This window comes from Alosa sapidissima, chromosome 1 (assembly GCF_018492685.1).
Source record: "Alosa sapidissima isolate fAloSap1 chromosome 1, fAloSap1.pri, whole genome shotgun sequence".
Classification (NCBI taxonomy): Eukaryota; Metazoa; Chordata; class Actinopteri; order Clupeiformes; family Clupeidae; genus Alosa; species Alosa sapidissima.
Window position 1 is genome coordinate 50138974 of NC_055957.1, and position 21827 is coordinate 50160800.

Consider the following 21827-nt stretch of genomic DNA (forward strand, 5'->3'; position numbering starts at 1 on the left):
TGATGTTGAGGTGCTGAACCTACCTACTGGTATGCAGAAATTCATTATTTGCTTGCAACTCTGCTATATACTGTAGGCCTTCATCTTCCACCGAATCTATGCCAGACCAGGGCCAGATCTGTTCCATGGTGTAATTTCCATCTTGCACTTTAGTTGTTGGCAGTGGCATGGTAGAAAAACTATATCATAAAAATAAATATATCAAGGCCTACATAAGTATCAGTTACTGAACTGCCATACAGGGGTGCGTTTCCCAAAACCATAGTTGCTAACCTGTTAGGGAACAGGTTAGCAAATTGCATTGCAACCAACAAAGTTGCTAACTTAGTTTTGGGAAACGTGCCCCAGAGCAGTCTCCCATGCCTCCAATTATGGGCAGCAATGACACCAAATGATCAGCAAGTCATTACACTTCAGTGATTTGTTGATGTTACATTTATGTGGCATGTTGTGTTTGCTTTTTCATGGGACACAATGGGATCCAGAAAACTCCTTGTTCTTACATCTCATATTTAACATTTATCCACATCCAGCTCCTGACTGATAGTTGGTGCATGTATGCCAATTTGTGGAAGACAAAATGCTATCAGTCATCTTTGATGAGTGCTTGTTTGTGAAAGTTGCCATTTGCCATCCCATTAAAAAGATAGCAAAAATGTGATAATTTATTTGAGGCTGTGGAATTTATGGTGTTTAGGTGGAAAGCATACAGCAGCAACCTAGTAGCCGGCTGTTATTTACTCTAGGTTTAAACAAGTAAGTAAAATGCAACTTTCCTGCTGAAGAATGGCAAAAACAAAAGAGGCCTATACATAACAAACATATAACACATTTACTGTAATGTGAAATGTTTTAAGGTAGCCTAGGCCTTGTGTTACCCTCTTCCCTGTGATATTTGTACAAGGATCTTCTTGAGACACCCTAGACCCATGTTTATTTGAAATACTGTGGGAAATTCATGGATGTTTTGTTTGGGAAGACGACTCTGGTAGAGTAATGGCTGCCTTCAATCCTGTGCCTGTCAGGCTTTCACATCATCTGTTTGCTACGCTGACAATCCACATGCCATCCTGTTGACTGCTGTATTAATAGCACCATCATTTCAATCTTTAATGGCATGGAAATTACCAGTAACAACCCTGACAGCATGAGCCCATTTCTGAATCATGCAAATCATACTTCAAATGCGACCTGCGATTTTCTGAGGACAGCAATAGCATGTTAGGTCTCCAATTGCTTAAACATTGTTTGCTTTTGTAGGCTATATGAAACGTTGAATAATGACTCATTATGGTCAATGACCATTAAAACACTCTTTTATATTAACATCTGACATTTATTGAACTATTTTGGCTCATTAAACATCCTTCACTAAGTCTAATAAATAAAAATCAGAATCAAATGATGACAACATCCATAAAGGGCATCAGCAAGTTTTGTGGATTATGTCTGCAATGCCACATGTCAACAGTGATGTTGAATAGGTCGTCTGTATGGCAGAAGACTTCTCTCATACTCCACTGACAGCCTGCCACACACCTATTCATATCAAGTCTACACTACATGAAATATTTACAACATGTTCAAATATACATGTACAGTACTCACTGAGTTGCAAGGCAAAATGGAGTAGGTTCCTCACGTTCAAAAAACATAAGTAAACATCACACACAAAATGAAATTCACACATTCATTTGGGTGTGTGACCAAGAGACGTCTGGATTCTAAGTACACCGCACATGATCATGTTAGAGGATTGCTATTTCTGTTTAGTCTTATAATGCAGAGTTACAAAAAAACTGATATGAATCGGTTAGTTTGATTTTCTAAAACATATCAAATGCTAAATGATTTTTTATAAAGGAAGGCAACTGACCAGTGCATATCATTCTGCTCCCACGTTAAAAAGTATGTTCAACCAGGAGAAGTTGATTTTTATAATATAATATTTCTTTCTATTCACATTTAAACACAAACCATATGAGGAATGTTTTTTTTCTGTCCAGTATTTTCTATAACAGTCATTTGTACTATTCTTCACTACACCCATTATGTCAGCTTTGCTTTCGAGACAAAGCAAGTTATGAATTATCAACTCGTCATGAAATTATTATGAGGCATGAAACAATTGAAATCTGACTTCATGCATAATTACTGGGATTTGTCTGTTTGTATATGTATCATAGCACTATACAAGTGCATTGTATGCATGATGAATAACTTCTCCATCATATTTCTGCATTAAGAGACTGAACAATAAACATCATGAGTCACTAAAGAATGAAAGCCTTTTATCTTTCCTCCAGATGGCAACAAGGCTAAAGGTGTTGGTGCTTACGATTCTACTGATCACTGATTACCTGGCTGATCCTTATGCACTTGTAGTGTGCTAATTAACACCCTAAACCACTGGACTGCTCCAAGGAACAGCAAGTCAGAGGTGAGGTAACCTATACAGTAAAATCTTCCATCTGAATAGCTCACCTTGTGGAGCATGCGCGCGCGTGCACGCGCACACACACACACACACACACACACACACACACACACACACACACACACACACACACACACACACACACACACACACACACACACACTGCATACTGTATATACACACTGTGACACAAAATGTCAATCTACATAAATACACTTAGAGATATACACAGAATAAAGTAATTTGTGAATTTAAGGCATTCAAAAAATATTGCAGGTAGAGTTTGGACCTGTTTTTGACAGACTCCTTCAACAGTCTACAATCTCCAGCTCTCAGTTACTACCTCAGGCAAGAGCAAAGATAAACAAAAAAATACAATAAAATGAGACGATAATAAGCATCGATGAGAGAAACATAAAACGAAAGCAATCCTCTTTGGAAAGTAAGGTCATATTTGGTTCAGTTGTCAGTCTGCATCCACAGTTTTTAGAGGGACACTCAAGCCCACACTCAAAATGATGTACCTACAGTGTACAGAAGAGAGAGAAGTCCTGTCTTCAGCTCTTTATTGTCAGTGTAGTCGTTTCATTTTGAAGAAAGCCGTAGGTCCAACATGGCTTTGCACACTCAGGTCTTGTCCTCGTATTTGGAAGGAAGAGCCAACACCTTCATCCCAAAAGACGGAATCCCATTCCTGTCCATAGTCAACCAGCACGGCCTGGTCTTCACACCAAATGACCTGACCTAGCCTAAACCCAAAGATTCCATGGCAAGACTACTCTGCCAGCTGCTAAACACCCAATCAGCAAGAGCAGCTAGGTGGTCTTAACCTGGGGTGGGGGGATTGGGGGGCGGACATTGGGCGGGTGAGACTGTGTGTGTGTGTGGGGAGTGTGTGTGTGTGTGTGTGTGTGTGTGTGGGGGGGGGGGCACTTGGATGGACAACTCTGCTCCTCCGCGTGGTGCAGCCGTCCCACTCTCACACCCACTCCTGCATAGAGCGCTTGCAGTACAGTATGTGGCGCTGGGTGTCCTTCCTCTTGAAACGGAACACGGTGTAGAGGAGGACCATCATACACAGCGCCAGGATGCAGGGGATGGCGATGGCCACCGCTTTCTCCGTGCCGCCGGCCGCGCTCTCTAGCTTGATGATGACGTCCATGTCCTCGGGGTCGTACTGGTGCTCCTCCTGCTGCGGCGGCGCCCAGTCCGTGTCTGGGTCGATGGGGATGTGGTCGCAGCCCATGAAGTCGCGCAGGATGGAGCGTGGATAGCCCGGCTCTACTCGTAGCCTCTCGTTGTTGAACTTCCAATACTCCTTCCCCTTATAGAAATACGTAAATCCTGCAGATACAGTAGAGTCAGAATGAGAGATGCTGACATCAAAATACTGAGAAATCATATGAAGCTATATTTGATATGCTTAAGTTCCTAAATTGCTGTACTTGCTGTATAAACTAATCTAGATTGTGTCACATTATCATGGTCCTACCATTTGCTTTGTCCACAAAGGCGCCCTGTGGGGATTCTGGGATACCCTTCCAAACAGTAATGGGTTTGGGGTAGCCAGGATCCATGGTCCTCAATTCCTCATTATATCTCCAGTATCTGCACAGGATAGAAGGCATTACGCAGACAGAATGAGGACAATACAATGCAATGCCAGACTTTACCAGACAGCAGGACCTGCCTTAGCACTACTGTGTTTTTTATTTGAGATATTTCTAAAATATCCACCACCACAAATGTGCCACCCCTTTTTTGTCCCGCTTTCAAATAGAGGAGCAGCAGGCAGCAGTTATGAACGTTGTCATACTATTTATTTCCTGCCAAGAATGCTGCAGTACACAGCTATGGGTGCTTGCTTTTCCCAGGACTCTAATGACTTTGCCACTGCAACTTGGCAGCTCCACATAATTAAGCACAATCATTAGGGGCAGCACTGTGCTCACGCAGGAATGCAGTGCCGTGCTGAGGGACAGAGGCTCGGGCCTGCAACACCAACCTGTCTCCTTTGAAGAAGTATGTCTTAGCAGGTTCCTCCCACCAGACGGCCGTCTCGATGCTCTGAGTGGGCATCCCAGTGCCAAACAGGGAGATATCCTTAGGATACGTAGGCTGCAGGGTGGTGTCTTTGAATACCCAGAAGCGGTTCCCTACAAGCATGTCGGTATACAAACGGAGACAAAAATACAGACGGTCCACGTGAGTCATCTCTACATTGAGAGCAAATACATTTTATTGTATTAAAGCAGGCAGGAGAAGCAAGCTTAATGATCAGTTCAGTCATTCTCACCTTTAAAGAAAACAAACTTCCCTTCGCTGTTCTCATAGACTGCATCAATCTTGGGAGGCAGTCCTCTCCAGAAGTAATTGATCTGCATTGGATAGCCCGGCACCACTGAGTTATCTCGCACCCTCCAGAACCACTGGTCCTAGAGAGAGAAATTAACACAAAACAAGGGTTTAGCACAGTAATGCTTTTAAATGTTTTAGGTAAAAACTGCAACATTATTAATACACACATCCTTGAGAATGTAATTACTTTTTTTCAAAGAAAAAAAAAGATTTGTGTAATGACCAAAGTACCTTAAAAACGAACAGTTCCTTTCTCAGGATGGCTAGGGTGTTGAATCCACCATCACAGATATTCGGCTTCGAGTTTTGGTTCGTGGTCTTTGTCTTCTGCGGGGGCCGGTGGGGTCGGCTCTGGCGGTCGGGCTTGCGAGGGTCCGAGGGCGGCAGCTGGCGTGGAGGTGCTGCTGTGGTCAGCAGCCTGGTTGGCTGGGGGTTCTTGTCTGGAGGACCTGTTTAGACGAGAGAGATCCGAGAGATCTTACAAATGAAGACGACTGGTCTAACGATGACAACTGATCGAGGTGCACATAGTGCATAGTGCCTTTCAAGGTACCTAAGGTTGCTTTACAAAACAATAAGACAGAAAGACACAGAAGGAGGGTAATAGCCTAAGCTCAGGCAGTTTGGGTGTCATAGGTTGTGGTGAACAGGTGGGTTTTGAGGAATTCGTTTTGAAGGTGTCCAGAGATTTGGCGGAGCGGACCTCAACTGGGAGAGTGTTCCAGAGGGTGGGGGCTGACACACGGACGGTGCACAGCTGGTTGCAGGGAACGGGAGTCCTTTTATCTAACTCTGGGGTACATGGCAAAACAACTCATTTCCCAAAAAGTTGGCATGTTCCTTTAAAAGAAAACAATTTGGTTTACCAGTGTCCTCAACTGGTATGTCTCAACAAGAGGTCTTATTCATCCTATAGATGAAGTATCAGACTGCCACATGCCCCAGATAACTCACCATAGATCTTCTGAATGCCTTGTAGATCATCATGCGGTAGCTTGAAGCTCTCTGTGTCCATGTACTGATAAAAGGGGGCCATGATGGCAGTGGGGTCGTTGGAGTGTTCCAGTCCAAGAGCGTGGCCTAACTCATGCACTGCCACCAGGAAGAGGTCATTGCCTGTAAAAAGACAGAAAGTTCCAGAAATATACATGTTTAATATACTGGTATAAGCCGTTACCTTTGCTACCAGCTCTGCATACTTTGACTTGAAGCGGTAAGAGAATGTGGCTGGTAAGCACCCACAAGACCAGTGGAGATAGGTGCTAGAGGCTTTGTACAAAGTCAGCCACAACACTTCCTGTAGATTTTGGTTTTCGAGGACGGTCACTGAAAGGAGCTGTAAAACAGTTACTGAAGAATTTATGATATTGCTTGGTATGTTGGTATGTTGCTGAGTGGATCATAAACAGCCACAGCAATGAGTAGGAATTACTGAAGAATGTGTAGGTATTTGTTGGTATTTGTGGGTGCCCGCATCAAGGGCTTGCGGTCTGTCTGGTTATGTTGCTGATCGGATCATAAACAGCCACAGCAACGGAGAGAGATGACCAGAGAAATTGCAGGTACTTGTTTGTGCCTTCATCAAGGGTTTGCATTTTGTTTGTATATGTTGCTGATTGGATCATAACTGGACACAGCAACGAAGAGGATTGACTGAAGAGTTTGTCGGTATTTGTCGGTGCCCGCATCAAGGGCTTGCTGTTTGTTGGCAGAGAACCCATCATGAGTGTGGAGGGGGTGGGTGTGGGATGCCAGATACCACTGTTGAGCCTTCTGGAGGTGTCGTGGGTCTAATTCAATGAAACATCCATGAAGGAAGGGGCCTGCTTAATAACTGTTGATGATGGTTTTTGTCCACCAAGGTTTTGTTGGTGATTTTGTTTTTGACAGTAAATAGGCTTGGTTGTTGATTGGCAGTTGTGTGAAATCCCCTACTTAGCACTAGGAATTTAACATCTCTCCAGTGTATATTTGAAATCACACCAAACAGTTCCAGAATCTCCAACACTCCTTTTTATGGGAGAGTACTAGGCCGAGGCAGTGGAATTTCAGGTGTGTTTTGTTTGTTTATTGTGCTTTCACAATAATGTGGATTGTTGTGCAATGTAACAACAGCTGGCATGGATTTTCAGTTAAGTAGCGTGTTTCAGATTATATTCTTGTCTGTAATCTGGGGTCATGGCATTTTGGTGCATCACATTCTCAGATAAGCTAACTGACAGTGAAAGGCTAGGGAATGCATGGTGATCTGAACACGTGCAGTAGTTCAGCAAAAACACAAGAGAAAATCACGTCCTTGCCATGGGGGCAGAGGAAGGGTACTGTCTTACACAACATGCCATGAGTGAACCTATGTTGCCCCAAAACACAGGCAAGTAAAAATACACACATGCACATTGCACAAGAGTGAAAAAAACACAGGGGCACTGACAGTAAACACCCCAGGGCTTGTCTCACTAAGCACTATATGTGTGCATGACAAATGTTGGCTTCAGGAATCCAGCGTGATACAGTGTATAAAATGTGGGCATGTCCATTAATTCCTGAACCATACTGCGCCCACTATCACCTCTCCTGACCTTGACTTTCATCAGGCTACTTCATAGACTAGCATAACTACAGGAATTTCAGCACAGGCTCTGCGTCCTGACACAGGAACGCTCTGTGGTAGCATCATCAACAAACAGAAAGTTCTAGATTCACGAGATGGAAGACAACCTTAAAGCCATTTCACTGTCACTGACAGATTTGTATTATTCCATAAACCCTTCCCATACCAGGGTAAACAGTACAGCGTTAATATCGCAGATCAGAACACTCTGGTCAACATTCGAAATATGTTGACCCGCAACCTCGAGAGAAGAGCCGTGACCCTGCGCTGTTAATGGGTTAAATGAAAGGCCACAATTAGGATTCAGAGCACAACGCCATCATGGAAGCCAAAAGCGGGTGCTATCAGCCTGCCAGACAGCCGTGTGAGTGCGGCTGGCTAATGCCTGTGTGTGCTACTATCCATTATCGCCATGCTGGAGCGCTTGTCTTAAAAGCACTCAGGTCTAGCAGTCTAGGTAATTAAGGTTAAGTGCCTCTGGACGCAACACAGTGGCGGATCTGATTACCCCATCAGAGAGTGGCTTCAGCCACCCAATAATATTCACCGCAACCACTACACCCCAGACCCCCCCCCCCCCCCCACCCCCACACACACACACCCCCCACCCCCGTTTACCACCCTCCCACCCCATCCATACGTGCCATCCGCACTCCATAGGCACGCATAGGCCCATGCAGGCCCACGCACAAATGGCCAAGACTAGGGGTGGCAGAGCTCACTATCTCACCATCATGGTTAGGGTTTCCAAGGGTCCAGGGCTCGTCCGAGTCGAAGTGGGTGTCCCCGCCGATGCCAGGGCCCGGGAAGTAGGCATGAGCCAGGAAGCCCCCCTCGCCGTCAAAGGGGGAGCTGTCGCCATGGAAACCTGAGGCGAAGATGATGGTGATGTCCACCTCTCGCTTGCCACTCTCCAGAGCGCTGTACGGCACTGCCTCGAAGCGCAGCGGCGTCACGCCCTGCCACACGTCGAACGCCCGGCGAATGGCGGCGTGTGTCTCTTGGTTTCCCACCTTGGGTGTGAAATTCTTTAGGCTGGAAAGGAGGACAGAAACTATAAAAAATATGCTGGTTTTCAAGTTGCTTGTCTTCTGGCCTTAATCCATTTGAAGGCTCATTGTGTTGCCCCAGATGGACACTTTTTTATATTCATATTTTAAAAATGGAGATGAATTTGATGTTTGATGATTAATTTGAGCTGTTTTTGCTGCATGGAGTAATATGTGACAAGCACTGAATAAAGACAAATATCTTGGCATTGAATGTAATTTGCGCGCCATGGCTGTGTCTGAACAACAAATTAGGCGATCAATGAATTCTCCTGCAGTCTAGGTCACATAGATAAAGAATGAAGGAGCACTATGATGAAGGAAACCAACACTTCCAGGCAGCGCTGAAACAATCATCTACTGATGTGGGACTGCAACATCCACATCCACATCCACACACACACAAATCAAAACTCACAAAACCTGGAAATGGTGAGAAAGCAGTTTTTCCTCCCCAAAAAAACCCATAGTCCCTCGAATCCTAAAAGCTTGAGAGTTTACTTTTAAACTGTTCCAGCCGCAGTGGCTTTGCTGAACTTTCACATTCAAGTCTTTATCTCTCTCTGACAGACACAGAGAAATGGAAAATCTCCTCTACTTCCTGTGATTTTTTCCCCAGCAAGAGGAGCAGTCAGCAGCCTGTCCCCTTCCACCACTGATTTACATCCCATTTGCATAGGTGCCTCAGCAATTAAAACCTAATCACAGGAGCGAGGATTTGAATACATCATTTTTGTTATCACATGCTCTAGTCGGTCTAGTCTAAATTGGGGTGAGAGTACCTTATATTTCCTCCCTGCCTTCGCTAAATGTAAACTTACGAGCTTTAGAATTACGTTCCTGAAAGGTTAGAGATAAGCGCAAGGCAGTGAGGAGGTTTCTAAATTACGTGTGCCAGGTCTCAGTTGCAATGGCAGAAATCGGAGCGAAAATGTATCCATGGTGGTTTTAGCCCACGCGACCTGGAACACGTGGGACGTTTTCTTTTACGTCACTGCAAGTGATGAGGTGACTAACTCGAAAACAGCTTGTTAAAGGTCACTGAAGTTTCTACAGACTTCCATCTCATCGCCACGCCGGACAAGTCATCGTCCACACTCACGCCCACCTGTATGTGATGTGCGCATGCTGCCACTTCTGGCCCGTCAGGGCGTAGCGCCGCTTGCGGGACCGGGAGCCGGAACTGGACACGTCCCTGAGCTGGTCCGGGACTCCGCACCGAGGCCTTCTCATCCAGCTGAGGAGACAGAGCATGACGTGAGTACATCTGGACACGTCCTCAACATTCTTTTCCTGCCAGTAGCTAAGCAGGTTAATGCTCTTGTCTCAGACCCCGAAGGCCCCATGTGGTTGACCACAAATCCTGCTCTGCTGTTGGTTGACTACTTCTATCTATTTTTAGCAATGGGTACTAGGAGCGTTTGTATCCCGCTGCATCACCGCATGTTGTTTGTAATGGTTGCCACTTTTCATTAATGCCTGTGCAGCAGATAGATAATGGCTGAAAGATTCTCCACAATGCTCCTGTCACCACCAACAACAGCCATCATTCAGCATTGACAAGCACCGTGTTTTGAGCCACTGAGAAATCATCTACGCTGTTCTGTTCTCTAACAATACATCCTAATTAAAAAATATTAGCAGTTAGGTAATAACAATGCACACACACACACATTTGGTATTCACTTTTAGCACTTTACATTATATAATGTATAATTAGTCTCTGTGTTGTGTGTGTGTGTGTTTGTGTGGAGTTATGGTATACATCGGGTAAATTTTACATGCTGAACTTGAATCTCAGTACATGAGGTTTGTAGGCAGACTATCCTAGTTAAGTTTTGGGGTGTCTGAGTGAATGCAAATATATAAAATACAATATATGTTTGAGAGACAGACTCCCTTTCTCTCTCTCTCTCTTTCTCTCTCTCACACACACTCTGTGTATGTGTGTGTGTGTATTGTATCTGAAATGAAGCTCACCTTATGGTGTTTCTGTTCAGTGTCCCAGTGACATTAAGGCCATAAAGGCGTTGCATGGCAGCAATGGCTGAATGCATGGTCTGCGCTGAGCGCAACGCAGCCATTCCAGGTTCTGTGTGGGGGAGATAGCCATACTTCTGCAGCCAAGCCTAGAGAAGAGAGAGAGAGAGAGAAAACAAGTGAGTAAGAAAGAGGGATAGAGAGAGAAGAGATAGAGAGCAGGAGGGAGAGGGAGAGGGAGAGGGAGAGGGAGAGAGATTTTATCAAGAGCTGCTTTTGCTTAGACTTCGTCTTAGCCACATATAGACAGACTCACATTTTCCCAACCGTGCCCTCATAATGCTTTACCCTAACCACACACACACACACACACACACACACACACACACACACACACACACACAATGCAACAGAAGTATGACTATGAATGAATTTATGAATGAAGAATATATTGATATTTACCAATACTTATTATTGCACCTGATAGTTCAAAGGCAGGCAAAAAGACTTCCATCCTGTCACTTCCCTAAAGAATTTTGATAGTGTCCATGTCAGGACTAAATACAACCAGTATTTTGTAACACGTTTCCCTGACTGCTCCAGTGAATAACAGCTGGCCTGCGGGCACGGCTAAAAGCCACAGATGGCAGTGCAAAAGTAATGCATCATGGGTAACCAGTCATAATGTTAGTCCACAGTAAATGCACTTATCTGCTGGTTCCTGTACATTCAGGAGTGTGGGTATAACACACATGCACACATTTGTGTTTAGGTGTATATGCATGCCCACACACACACACATACACACACACACACACACACACAGACACAGACAAACACACCAACAGCTTGTCTTCTTTTTATTTTACTCCATTAAAAAACTGCAAGCAGTTGTGACAATGACCAGATTGACCAGACCTAAGCTCTCATGTTGCACACACTCATTACTGCAAGATGGCTTCAAGGCTCGGGAAAACGCCACATGAGCAGTGTTGGCTAACGTCACAGGTGTGCCTCCATGGCGACTCAGCAGCCAATAGCGTTCATACGGACCCGGTAACAGGGAGCCAATCACCCTGTCTCTTCCATTCAATCAGTCCCTCATAGAGTGGGCCTGCATATGACCTCCCACTCCCGCACAACGCCAGGAAGTCAGGGTGTGTGTGTGTGTGTGTGTGTGTGTAGGGCAGTACATGTCAATAATTCATCAGGCCAGGCTGTGTGGGCTCCGCCGGCTGGCTCCCACCCGCCCGGTGGGCACATGCCCAGGGCTCTCCATGGAAATGAAGCATCCGACGGATACAGCACATTCGTCTTAGCTGGTATCGCTTCCTCTCAATTATTCAGAGGCAGGCCATCCATGTGCTACTGCGATATTGCTCACTGAGAGGGTCCGCATGAATAATGCGTCCGCACAGACCACATGTCCTCGTGCACAAATAGCACATCAGGATACTGTATAAATGGATATGTCAGATCAAGTATTCAGCATTATTAGTTAGGGCTAACAAATGAATGATGGGCATCACAGATGAGGCAGTGGGAGTATGTAACCCTCAAGGCTAGGGAAGATAGAAATATTTTACACTGATAAATAGGAACTATTGTGCCTCCACGTGATTCGAAGTAGTGGGCAGTGCCATGCTGTGCGGGACTGTTGGTGAATGAGCTCTGCTGACGGCAGGGCCAGGCCGTCTGCTGTGCCGTGCTGGGCTTTACACCGTGGTATGGGCACAGTCTGATTCACTTCTGCTCAGGCGCCACTGTGAGTGATGCGTTGTGTTCCCATACTCGGGAGTGTTGTCAGTCACTCCTACCCTTCGTCACAGTTCTTGTTTATCACTGTCCGATGTTGCAACAGCACACACTGTCAGTGATGCAACCCACAGGGCCGAGAAACAAATCACTTTAGACTCAACAGGGCTCAAACTGAATCCAGTGAATTTCAGCTGTATCAACACTGTACCGGGCCTATTACTCTCTACTGCAGTGGTTTTCAAACTTTTCACAGTGAATACCACCACAAAATTGGCTTTGCAAGTACCACCATTATAACCAGCATTGAAATACAGTAGCGTGGACCAATTTAACAACATATTTCACATTGTACATAATGTTTTGCGTCTTCTTTTCCAAGAAAGATAAAAACTAGATTGAATTTAACTTAAACTTGGTTAAGAATTTTCTATTGATATAATTTGAAGTGATTATTTAGTCTTTATGGAAAAATAAAACAGTACCTGTACCTGCACAGCTTGAGAACCACTGTTCTTCTGTGTTATTCAGGGCAGACCCAGTTTCAGTTTTGCAGAATAAATTTTTTTTCCTTAGCAACACTTTGTGATAATGCTAATGCATATTGAAATGCATGTTACCCTGCTTTTCCACTTCCTGTTTGTGAGCCCTTGCCCATGCAGGTTGGCTGAGAGGTCACTGTCAGGCTCAGCCAATCCCAGCGAACAAAAACAACCACGCAGCTTCACTTCACTTCTCTCCACTACACTAACCCACAGCTGTCTCCCTGCTACCCAGCTGCCTGTGCACCGACTCACTTCAGGCTCTCAGAGCTATCACTGCCACGCCAGCTAATCCTCTCTCCCCCCACCCGCTCCCTCCATCTCTCTCCCTCTCTCTCACGCTCTCCCTCTCTCTCTCTCTCTCTGATTCCTGCTCCTGAGCCAAACAACCCCTTTATCCGCTTTATATGCCTTTAATCAGCTGTGTGTTTACTTGGCACTGACTGCTGTGCTAAGGCACAGGTTCTAGACCTTCATGAGTAAATGATACTGTGAGTCTACATGTGCATTTGCAAATGTGATGCCTTTCCCTTTTCCAATTCTTCCTGATTGCCTAATATACATTGTAGCCCTATGGTTTCATTTCATGTGATGCTGCGGCTGGCTCCACGAGACACTTTCAGCTGTGGCGGTGTGCATTTACCCCCGGGCTGTGTTCAGACTCAGGTGTCCATCATCAGTGACAGCTCCCGCAAAACAAGTGCACGTGGGCCACAGTAGCCAAAGCACCTTGGCTAATGGCACTGTGCCGATTCATTTGAGCAGACTGCATATCTCTGATTGCACTCCCAGGCCGCTCCTGCAGCGCAGTGCCCATGTCACACTCCCATAAAAAATGAGCGGCCTTTTTTGGACGGGATGGAGTCGGGTGTGGCTGCGTGTTGGCCAATTAGTCGCCTAAAGTGCACACAATGCATGCAACACACACACACATACTCATACACACACACACACACACACACAAAGCTCTCCAGCTAAATCTGTAGCCTTGTATGCCCTTATGGGCACTTCATGTGACAAGGAGGACCAACGTCTCCTTTTCCCACTGTTTTTAATTGGTGGTCCTGTCCTTTGCATCACTGTAAATGGGCCGGGATGCAGTGGTTCCCTGAGTGCTCTGTGCTGAGAGTCCCAGCCTGATCCCAGGCCTGTGATGGCAGCCCTACCACACTATTAATCAAGCTAATACGAATCCAGTGACCTGAGCAGTGAGTATGCAGCAGCAAACCGCCGCCTCTGCCAGAGTCTACAGCCCTTCAACTACACAGCGGGCAGTCAGTGCAGTATGGAGAGCCCCATACATTTACCCACAGCAGAGCAGGAACAAGCTGGGGGTTACGCGTATCCAGGTCACTGCCTTGATCCCTTCAGCACAAAAGGCCGGGGGGAACAGTGGACAGTGGTCAAGGACGCAGAAATACATGCCATTGATTTAGTCAGCACACTTTTTTTTTTAATCCGAAGAATCTGACAGGGCAAGGATGATGTTTTTATCTGCATGTTAAATACTTGGTCTGAACACTTCTATTCATTAGTTCTGAACAGATGGACTGAAAAATGTCTTGGTGCTGAAAATAGTTTGTGGTTCATGATTGCAGTGCTCCTATGAGGGGGAAAACAGCATTCTGTTTGGATCCTGCTGCCAAAACAGGAGCAGATGTGAGATTCTGTTTTTATCTAGTGGCGCTAGCACTGAATCTACTTCACTCTCAGCAGGTCTGACACTAAATAATATGGGCCAGAGGGGTCTAAATCTTATTACATAACACCATGTCCTGCTAAAATCTTAATCTAGACAGGCATATCTAAGGGAAGCAGTGGATAGAGAGAGACCAACCCTCATTAAAAGCTTGCCATTCATAACATCTTTAGATGTCAGTAGGTAATACAGAGACAAAATGTAAGACTGTGTTTGCTTACACTAGGTGCTCCGTCATTAATAAGATTTTGGGCTTCTTCCTCGGGGTCAACATACCATGTGTATTCTTGTGTCATGTCATTCCATTGAAGAAATTGTTAGAATGAGGTGTCACATTCACTTTTCTGTCTATAGTGGTTGAGCACATGTAGTAAACACAGCAACATCTCTCTAGCCTACAGCTTGTATAAACCTCATCTAAATTCTACAATGATAAAATGATGACTAGAATGCAAAAGAATACATGCCACTTAGAGAAAACCAACATCAACTGTTAAGCGTATGCATACATTCCACGTCCATGCATTCAATTCCCTTGTGAGCTACTGTTCAAAATGTGATAATTCTGGTATGACGATAATGATGCCCAACTACTGCAGTCCGACACAACGCAATTATGTTTCTGTTCATTCCGGGGACTGTCTTTGCATGCGATTCGTAAAGAATGGGAGTCATCAAGCAGGGCCGGCGCACTCAGTCTCAACACCCAACCCCAGAACAGAACTGGGCCAAGCTTACCTCCACGCTGAAGCGATGCTCTTCTCCGGACACGGCACATAAAATCCAAAGCGAAGTATGCAACCATAGCACTCCTGCACATGTATGTAGTCTTTTCCGCTTATGGAATGATTTAAAAATCATGTTTATGTTTTATGTGCGATGCTAGAGTAAATACAAAATCTGTCGAGGTGTTGTCCAGAAATCCTCGCGCGTCAGATGAGAAAAGCCATTAGGATCCGAGAGATGCTGCGACCTACACAGACGAGTGTTGAGGCATGGAAGACATGCATCCATGAAACTGCACTGGAGCTGCGGAATGGTTAACCACACTCCATCTCCGATTTTTGATGCCAGGCTCGATTATCTTGGCAACGCATTTCCGCTGCTCTTGACAGTCACCTTCCCAGTTGCCCAGTCTGCCTTCCTGCAAGCAACATTTATGCGCGTATGCGATGATACCCACGGGTTGGCGCCTGCGCTTTGATTGTCTCAGCAGCACGGCTTGGAGTTCACCTCCCCCCGCTCCCCGTATCCTTCGTAGGGAGCAGCGCCGTCCATATACTCAAATTCATTTCAAGCTATAAAGGTAACTTCTGTTAAATCGAATAGACATACGACAACTATTTATAAAATAGGCTTACGTCCCAGGCATGTTATTTCTGATAATGAATTGTTCACTACTGTGGCACAATTGAATTAAAACACATATTACAAATCATGACACAAAACGTAAAGTATTATATCACTTATTTTTTTCAATGAATATAAGCGAGCAAACAACATCATACTGATTACTTAAGCACCTGCTAATGCAGTTTCTTTCCTTTTCTATAGAGGGCAGAAATCCATCTGACCCCTAGATGGTGATATTTCGTCACAATTGTTCGAGTAGGCTATTAAAGGCTGTGTGTGTGTGCCACTTCATAGACAGCCAGCTGTAGTACCTTGTAGTGTCATTTCTCTCCATTCTGTCATTCATTAAGACATCAATTTTAATTTCTCCTCCCTCTTCCCATTCAGACAATGGTCACAAATGGCTGATGACCACCATCAAACTCTTTTTTACTCACTGGCTCATCACCATAGGCATGAAAATTGATTCTAATTTCACTTGCAGTGGTCTGTATGGTTTCATAAAAGCACCCGTCTTAAACAATCTTGGCAATTTAAATGGCTGCTTCACTTTAGGGGCGTGTGTCAAAGGATCTCAAAGAGCATTGCAATTACATCAACAACATAGTGTGGTAATTATAAATAGTGTGTCACTCTGTGTAGGTGTGAAACAAATCTCTCTATCCATGCTAAACAGTATGTTTTTAGCTGTGATAACCTCAGATGTCACAGGTGTGAAATACATTGATGAACCTCACAAGCCAGCTATTAATGTGAGCAAATGGGTGACGACTGGCCATTCATTCTTTTCACAGTAGGATACACTACTTTGGGGTTTTTGATCCATGGGGAAATTAAATCTTCTCCTCCACTCATTTAATAAGGGAGATCAGAAAGTACCGACTGCGGTATTTGCTTCATAATAAATGGAGCTTAATTAAGAGCCCATTCAAGGTTTCCACTTTCACATAGACAGTCTATTATCTGCTTTGTTTTATGTTTTTAGAAGACATAGCATGGCCTACTGTGCAGTCATAGCCGGAATTGACAGCGCTGGTGGTCTTTATAACATAATTTCCAGTGTGAGTGCTCTGTCATCACCACAGACTAAATAAATCAGGAAGTCTGTACTAATTACTGTAGTTCTGCACAGTAGACTTTAGTGTGTACAGTCAAATGAGTGGTGGTTAAAAACAACACAGAGATTGCCCCCTGCAGGCCACAAGTATGTATGTACTCTGTTGTCATGTGGTGGCTCATTGAAATGCATGTAGAGCTCTGCCAAAAGCTAACATGGACAATATGCTAAAATGTGCCGGTGTCTAATGAAGAAGAAAACAAAACAGTGCATAACAAGGGTAGGTTGCTGGTTTTGTGGCATTTGGACCACAAGAGTTTCACTTGGTAACTGTAGGTTTGGTGTATCTGATGTTTAACCAGTGGAGTCATGACAACCACATGCTCTGACAAGTGAGCCTTGACAAGTGCCTGACATGGTTGGGAAATATTATGTATTATGTCTCAAGACCCCCCCCCCACACACACACACACACACACATACACCCTTCAGTGTGTGTGTGTGTGTGTGTGTGTGTGCGTGTGTGTGTGTGAGAGAGAGAGAGAGAGATGATGGGGAGAGCGAGAAATATGAGTGCATGTGCATCAGAATATCCACAAGGATTTCAATACATCTATTCACATGTTTTATATCTATAATTATGACATGACTATAATTGCATTATTAAATTAAAGTGTACTTTACTTAGCAGTGCAGCTATGCTGCTCTGCATATGAATACAGCCCCAAGGAATGCATCTGTTTGGAATAACACTATCACACTACCACTCTCCCTAATTAAGCCTAATTACATTAAGCCTTCACCCTTTTGTTTGTACAGCCCAAGGCATAGCCAGCCTATCAGCAGCACCCTCCTTAACCCCTCCTGACGTACCTCTGCAACCACACTGTGGGACATGAACTGTGTGATCTAGTACAGGAAAAAACATGATCAAATGACCATTAATTATAAAGACAAATATTATTTTTATGTGTATAATTTTCCTAGGTTTGTGTCCAGCTCTGTGCTTGAATTGGCCTCATCAAGAACAAATGAAAGCAAGGAGATATGTTTGTACTATCACATATGCAAGCCATCCAAGGTCTTTGCATGCATTTAAGAATTCAGGAACATTTCAACCTTGATGAGTCTGTTCTGGCAATAGAGTCTCTGTTATCGAATTGTCCAGAGTACTCTCCACAATGCTTTACAGTGCTAGCTTCATCGTGTTTCATGGTCATAGTCATTACGCTAGAAACTAGGGTATTTGCGGCCATAAACACATATTGTGCATGTGGATGGGCTCAGCCTCAAATCCCACCTCGTCCAGCTGGAGCCTGGCGGGCGAGAGCGTGAAGCTGGGTCTTATGGCTGACACACCTCCTTCACAGCATGGCCACACATCATCCTTTCTGCATCAGTAAACAACTTAATTGCATCAACTCTGTCTCTGAGGCAATAACCGGTGCTACAGTACAGCATTCATCTTAATGCTGATGATATCTTTACTGATAGAAACCAGTGAAGACTAGAGCCATATGTCACTGTACCATTGTTGTGATATAGTAATAACTGTTTGAGAAAGTCTTTTAGATGAGATTTGTGTTTTAACATATTGATACATCATGTGACACACATTTGGTCATACTTTCTTCATTTACACAAAGCCTCTGCAGGCCGGTGCAAAACCCCCAGACAGGACAAGCCCTCTCAGTGATTAGTGCAGCATGCACACAGACAGATGTGGAAATGAGTGGAGACATATTTCAACATCCTACAGACATAGAACTAACTCAAACACTGTAGATTAGTGTGTGTGTGTGTGTGTGTGTTACAGAGAAATATTTCTTAATAAGCAGGAGTTGGTCCATGGTTTAATCAAATCAAGAGGTATGCAGTTCTGTGCTGTGTTTTAATCTTTCTCATTTTTGAAACATGCTCCTGCTCAACCTCTAATGCCCTTCCACATAATTCACTTTGATTTATTGCTGTCCTGTGCTTGCAAACACACATCAAAATGCTTCTGTGATATCATAACCATAACATATTGTGATGGTCTGCAGCATACACTTGCTATCTTAATATTTCACTGTCACGTTTAATTCTGATGTTCTTATTACATAACTTTTATTATAATGACATTTGAATTGTGAATCCCTCTTTGCAAACAATAATCCTCTATCAATTATTCTTCAATCTTAAGGGAGGTGATAGAATCTAGTCACGTTTTCCATTCTCCAGGTATTCTTAGACAGCTCAGCTCCTGACTCAGTTTTCTTGCTCTGCTTACATATTTTCCACTCACTTGCTCTGATTGTAGAACCACTGGAAATTTCCTCTTTCCTAAGACCTGCAAGCAGCAGGTGTGTGGCAATCTGAGCCAAGCACAGCAGCGCATGTCAGACTCTTTGGAAGAAATGTTTTTGGGAGGTTTGTGGTTTGTTACTGTTTCTTCTGCTATCTCTTGCTTGATCTTTCTCTCTCTCTCTCTCTCTCTCTCTCTCTATCTTTGTCTCTCTCTCTCTCCGGCTGTCTGACAGTCTCTCTCACAATACATTGCCGAATCACATTCAAAATGGTTACTGATCACAGGGACAACAAATTAAATTACAAGTCCCAACAAGCATTGGGTGACCCTTAATGGAATAATAGCAAGTAGGAAATACTGTTGACTGATTACTTATTTTGTCTCAGACACCAGAATGTCTGCCTGACAAACATAATCACAAGGTTGCATTACTTTCAATCTCCTACATGCTGACGTCAGGCATGATAGGGTTTCAGTCATTACTTCATGATCTGACCAGTCTCTATGCTGTAACTTGAATTGCATTGCATATTTAACTTGGCACTCAGTATACTCCATCGTTTTACATTTGCAGCATGTAATTTGTATTTTCTCGGATAGTTAGTACAGATAAATATCAATAACATGGGGCAGGGTTTCTCTTAAGCATAAAGGCAGGCAGGCACTTAGGATACATACATTTATTCTCATTCAGTTAATCTAACCTAAAATAAATTGAATATTATAATCTGGTAATCATAGCATAGCATAGCATAGCATAGCAGTGGTATTTTTACAGTTTTGCACCATTGCAAATGCATCATGCAGGATGAATGTCTAGACCCAATGTTAGGAAGAAACTGAATACATGTGGGAATTGTTTAAATACAGATATAATTTAAATTGGATGTATTCAGAATACAGTTACACTTCTCACTTGAACAGATTCATTTTAAAGTTATGTAGGCATATAATACATTTCCTATAACCAAACTCTCTATGCATCCCTCAGTCGGTTGCCCAAATAAAGTTGTTTGGACAATGTTTCGGTAGTGATTTAGCCTGTGTATAGACAAAACATCACTGTTCTGTAGGTTCTTTGACACAATGATGTTAATAATGTTCCATGGCACATACACCTATCAATCTATCCTAACTGTAATGCAGGGCTGTAGGTCTTACAACCTCATATAACCTGACATAGCTGTCATCTACCAATAACAGATGCAGATAGTATTCAGTTATAGAATTTGTACAAATGACATTTTAAGACATATAATGTATTGATAATACCTCAAAATTACATATACCTCAAACAGGAATTCTAAAATGTTTTGGTTCCACGGACCCAGGGAGAACATTTTCTGAGGACTGATAATCATAACAATTAAGCATCCCATTCACTATTCTGTGTTTTCTGGTGTGTAATTTGGTCTTTTGTCAACTTTGGATTTTGCATACTTGACATTGACTGGCTAAAACATTTCTCCACGTTCATCAGCTGCATACGCCAAGCTAAGCAGCTAAGCAGAATGGTTCTTCGTGAGTGAAGTTTTTCAAGTTAAATATGAATGTGGGAGCAGACAGTGATCATGAATGATGGATATCCAGTGACTTTGGCTATAAGCTGTTTAAAAGTTCAAGACCCACCTCAACCTGCAGTGTCCCTGTTTATGCGAGATTTTGGCTATCTTAGACTCGGACCACAGATATTAATTTGACCATAACCTTCAACTGACCAGAGTCTAGCTACCCTGATGACCAAGTGAATTTATGCATCTATTTCCATATAGGGCATCCATTCACTCCAAAGCATCTTGCACAAAGTGACATCGAGCACAGTCACACAAACATGCACAATTACTTTTGGCGGACATCAAACTTTTATGCTCTTATCTTATTCTTATTCTTAATTCACTTACTCTTAATTGACTGCCTGATATACCAAACCGATCTGAAATCACTCGTTTAATGCGCGCTTTACAATAACGTTCCTCCTCCGGGTGACGTCAGATACTCAGTGCCTTATCCCTCTTCAGCCAACAGTTTTCTCACTGCAGGGATTTTCAAGGGAGAAGGCGGAGCTGTCAAAGTTTTCTGTTTAGGGCTACACAAGTTCTGTAAGAAGTCACTACCTTGAATGACACGTTTCGTGAAGTAACAAAAGTAGGCTAATTCAATCGAATACGGTGAAAGCATGGAATAACGAATCTCCTTTTCGGGACAAAACAACTAAAAAATATGGCAAAACTAAATCAGATTGGATTCATTGTGATCTTACTGGTTTGCTTGGGTTGTTGTGCTACGCCGGAAAAGAAAGGTAAGCTTGCCTCTAAGGACCGATACATGGGTGTTGGATTCCTTTTGGGAGGTGGGATTTGATCGGAAAGGCAGGCTTGCCACAGTGGTGTCTGTCTGGCGTAGGCTAGTGTCCGATGTGCGCTCATGCAATTAGTAGTGTGGGAAAGTGTATAAACGGGGATTATTTGAATCAGCACCGGAATTAAACAATTACATTTATACTCAGTCGTCAGTGGGTTAGTCTAGTCTGTTATTTGTAGGCTACGTTATGTGATCGCATGTCGTTCCCACGTCCTACTTTCGAACTTAACTTTTAGGCGTTGTAGGCTATCCTAAATCGAATGATCGATACTGAAATGGCTCAACGGAGGTTTGTCTAGCGACTCGAATAATTTTTAAACTTGGCAATGACAAAAGAA

General features: G+C 43.7%; 2 protein-coding genes across 4 annotated transcripts in view; one reads left to right on the forward strand and one right to left on the reverse strand.

Moving 5' to 3' along the window:
- Positions 1–1335: 1335 nt before the first annotated feature.
- Positions 1336–15609, reverse strand: mmp16b (matrix metallopeptidase 16b (membrane-inserted)). Of its 3 annotated transcripts, none has more exons than XM_042108644.1 (10): positions 15170–15609; positions 10436–10584; positions 9564–9692; positions 8137–8441; positions 5750–5911; positions 5027–5244; positions 4734–4872; positions 4443–4593; positions 3930–4045; positions 1336–3781 (listed from the first exon to the last, which is right to left on the reverse strand). In XM_042108644.1, the coding sequence occupies exons 1-10, from the start codon at positions 15290–15292 to the stop codon at positions 3417–3419; spliced, it is 1857 nt and encodes a 618-aa protein (XP_041964578.1). In that variant the 5' UTR covers positions 15293–15609; the 3' UTR covers positions 1336–3416. The 3 variants fall into 3 exon arrangements, with proteins under 3 accessions (XP_041964578.1, XP_041964579.1, XP_041964581.1); XM_042108645.1 differs by lacking the exon at positions 15170–15609 and adding an exon at positions 12682–12872; XM_042108647.1 differs by lacking the exon at positions 15170–15609 and adding an exon at positions 12676–12872.
- Positions 15610–21174: 5565 nt separating this feature from the next.
- Positions 21175–21827, forward strand: part of egfra (epidermal growth factor receptor a (erythroblastic leukemia viral (v-erb-b) oncogene homolog, avian)) — a 46459-nt gene continuing 45806 nt past the window's right edge. Inside the window, exon 1 of the mRNA XM_042101004.1 lies at positions 21175–21427. Coding sequence (XP_041956938.1) covers positions 21349–21427 — 79 coding nt within the window. The 5' untranslated portion in view covers positions 21175–21348. The remainder of the gene's footprint in view (positions 21428–21827) is intronic.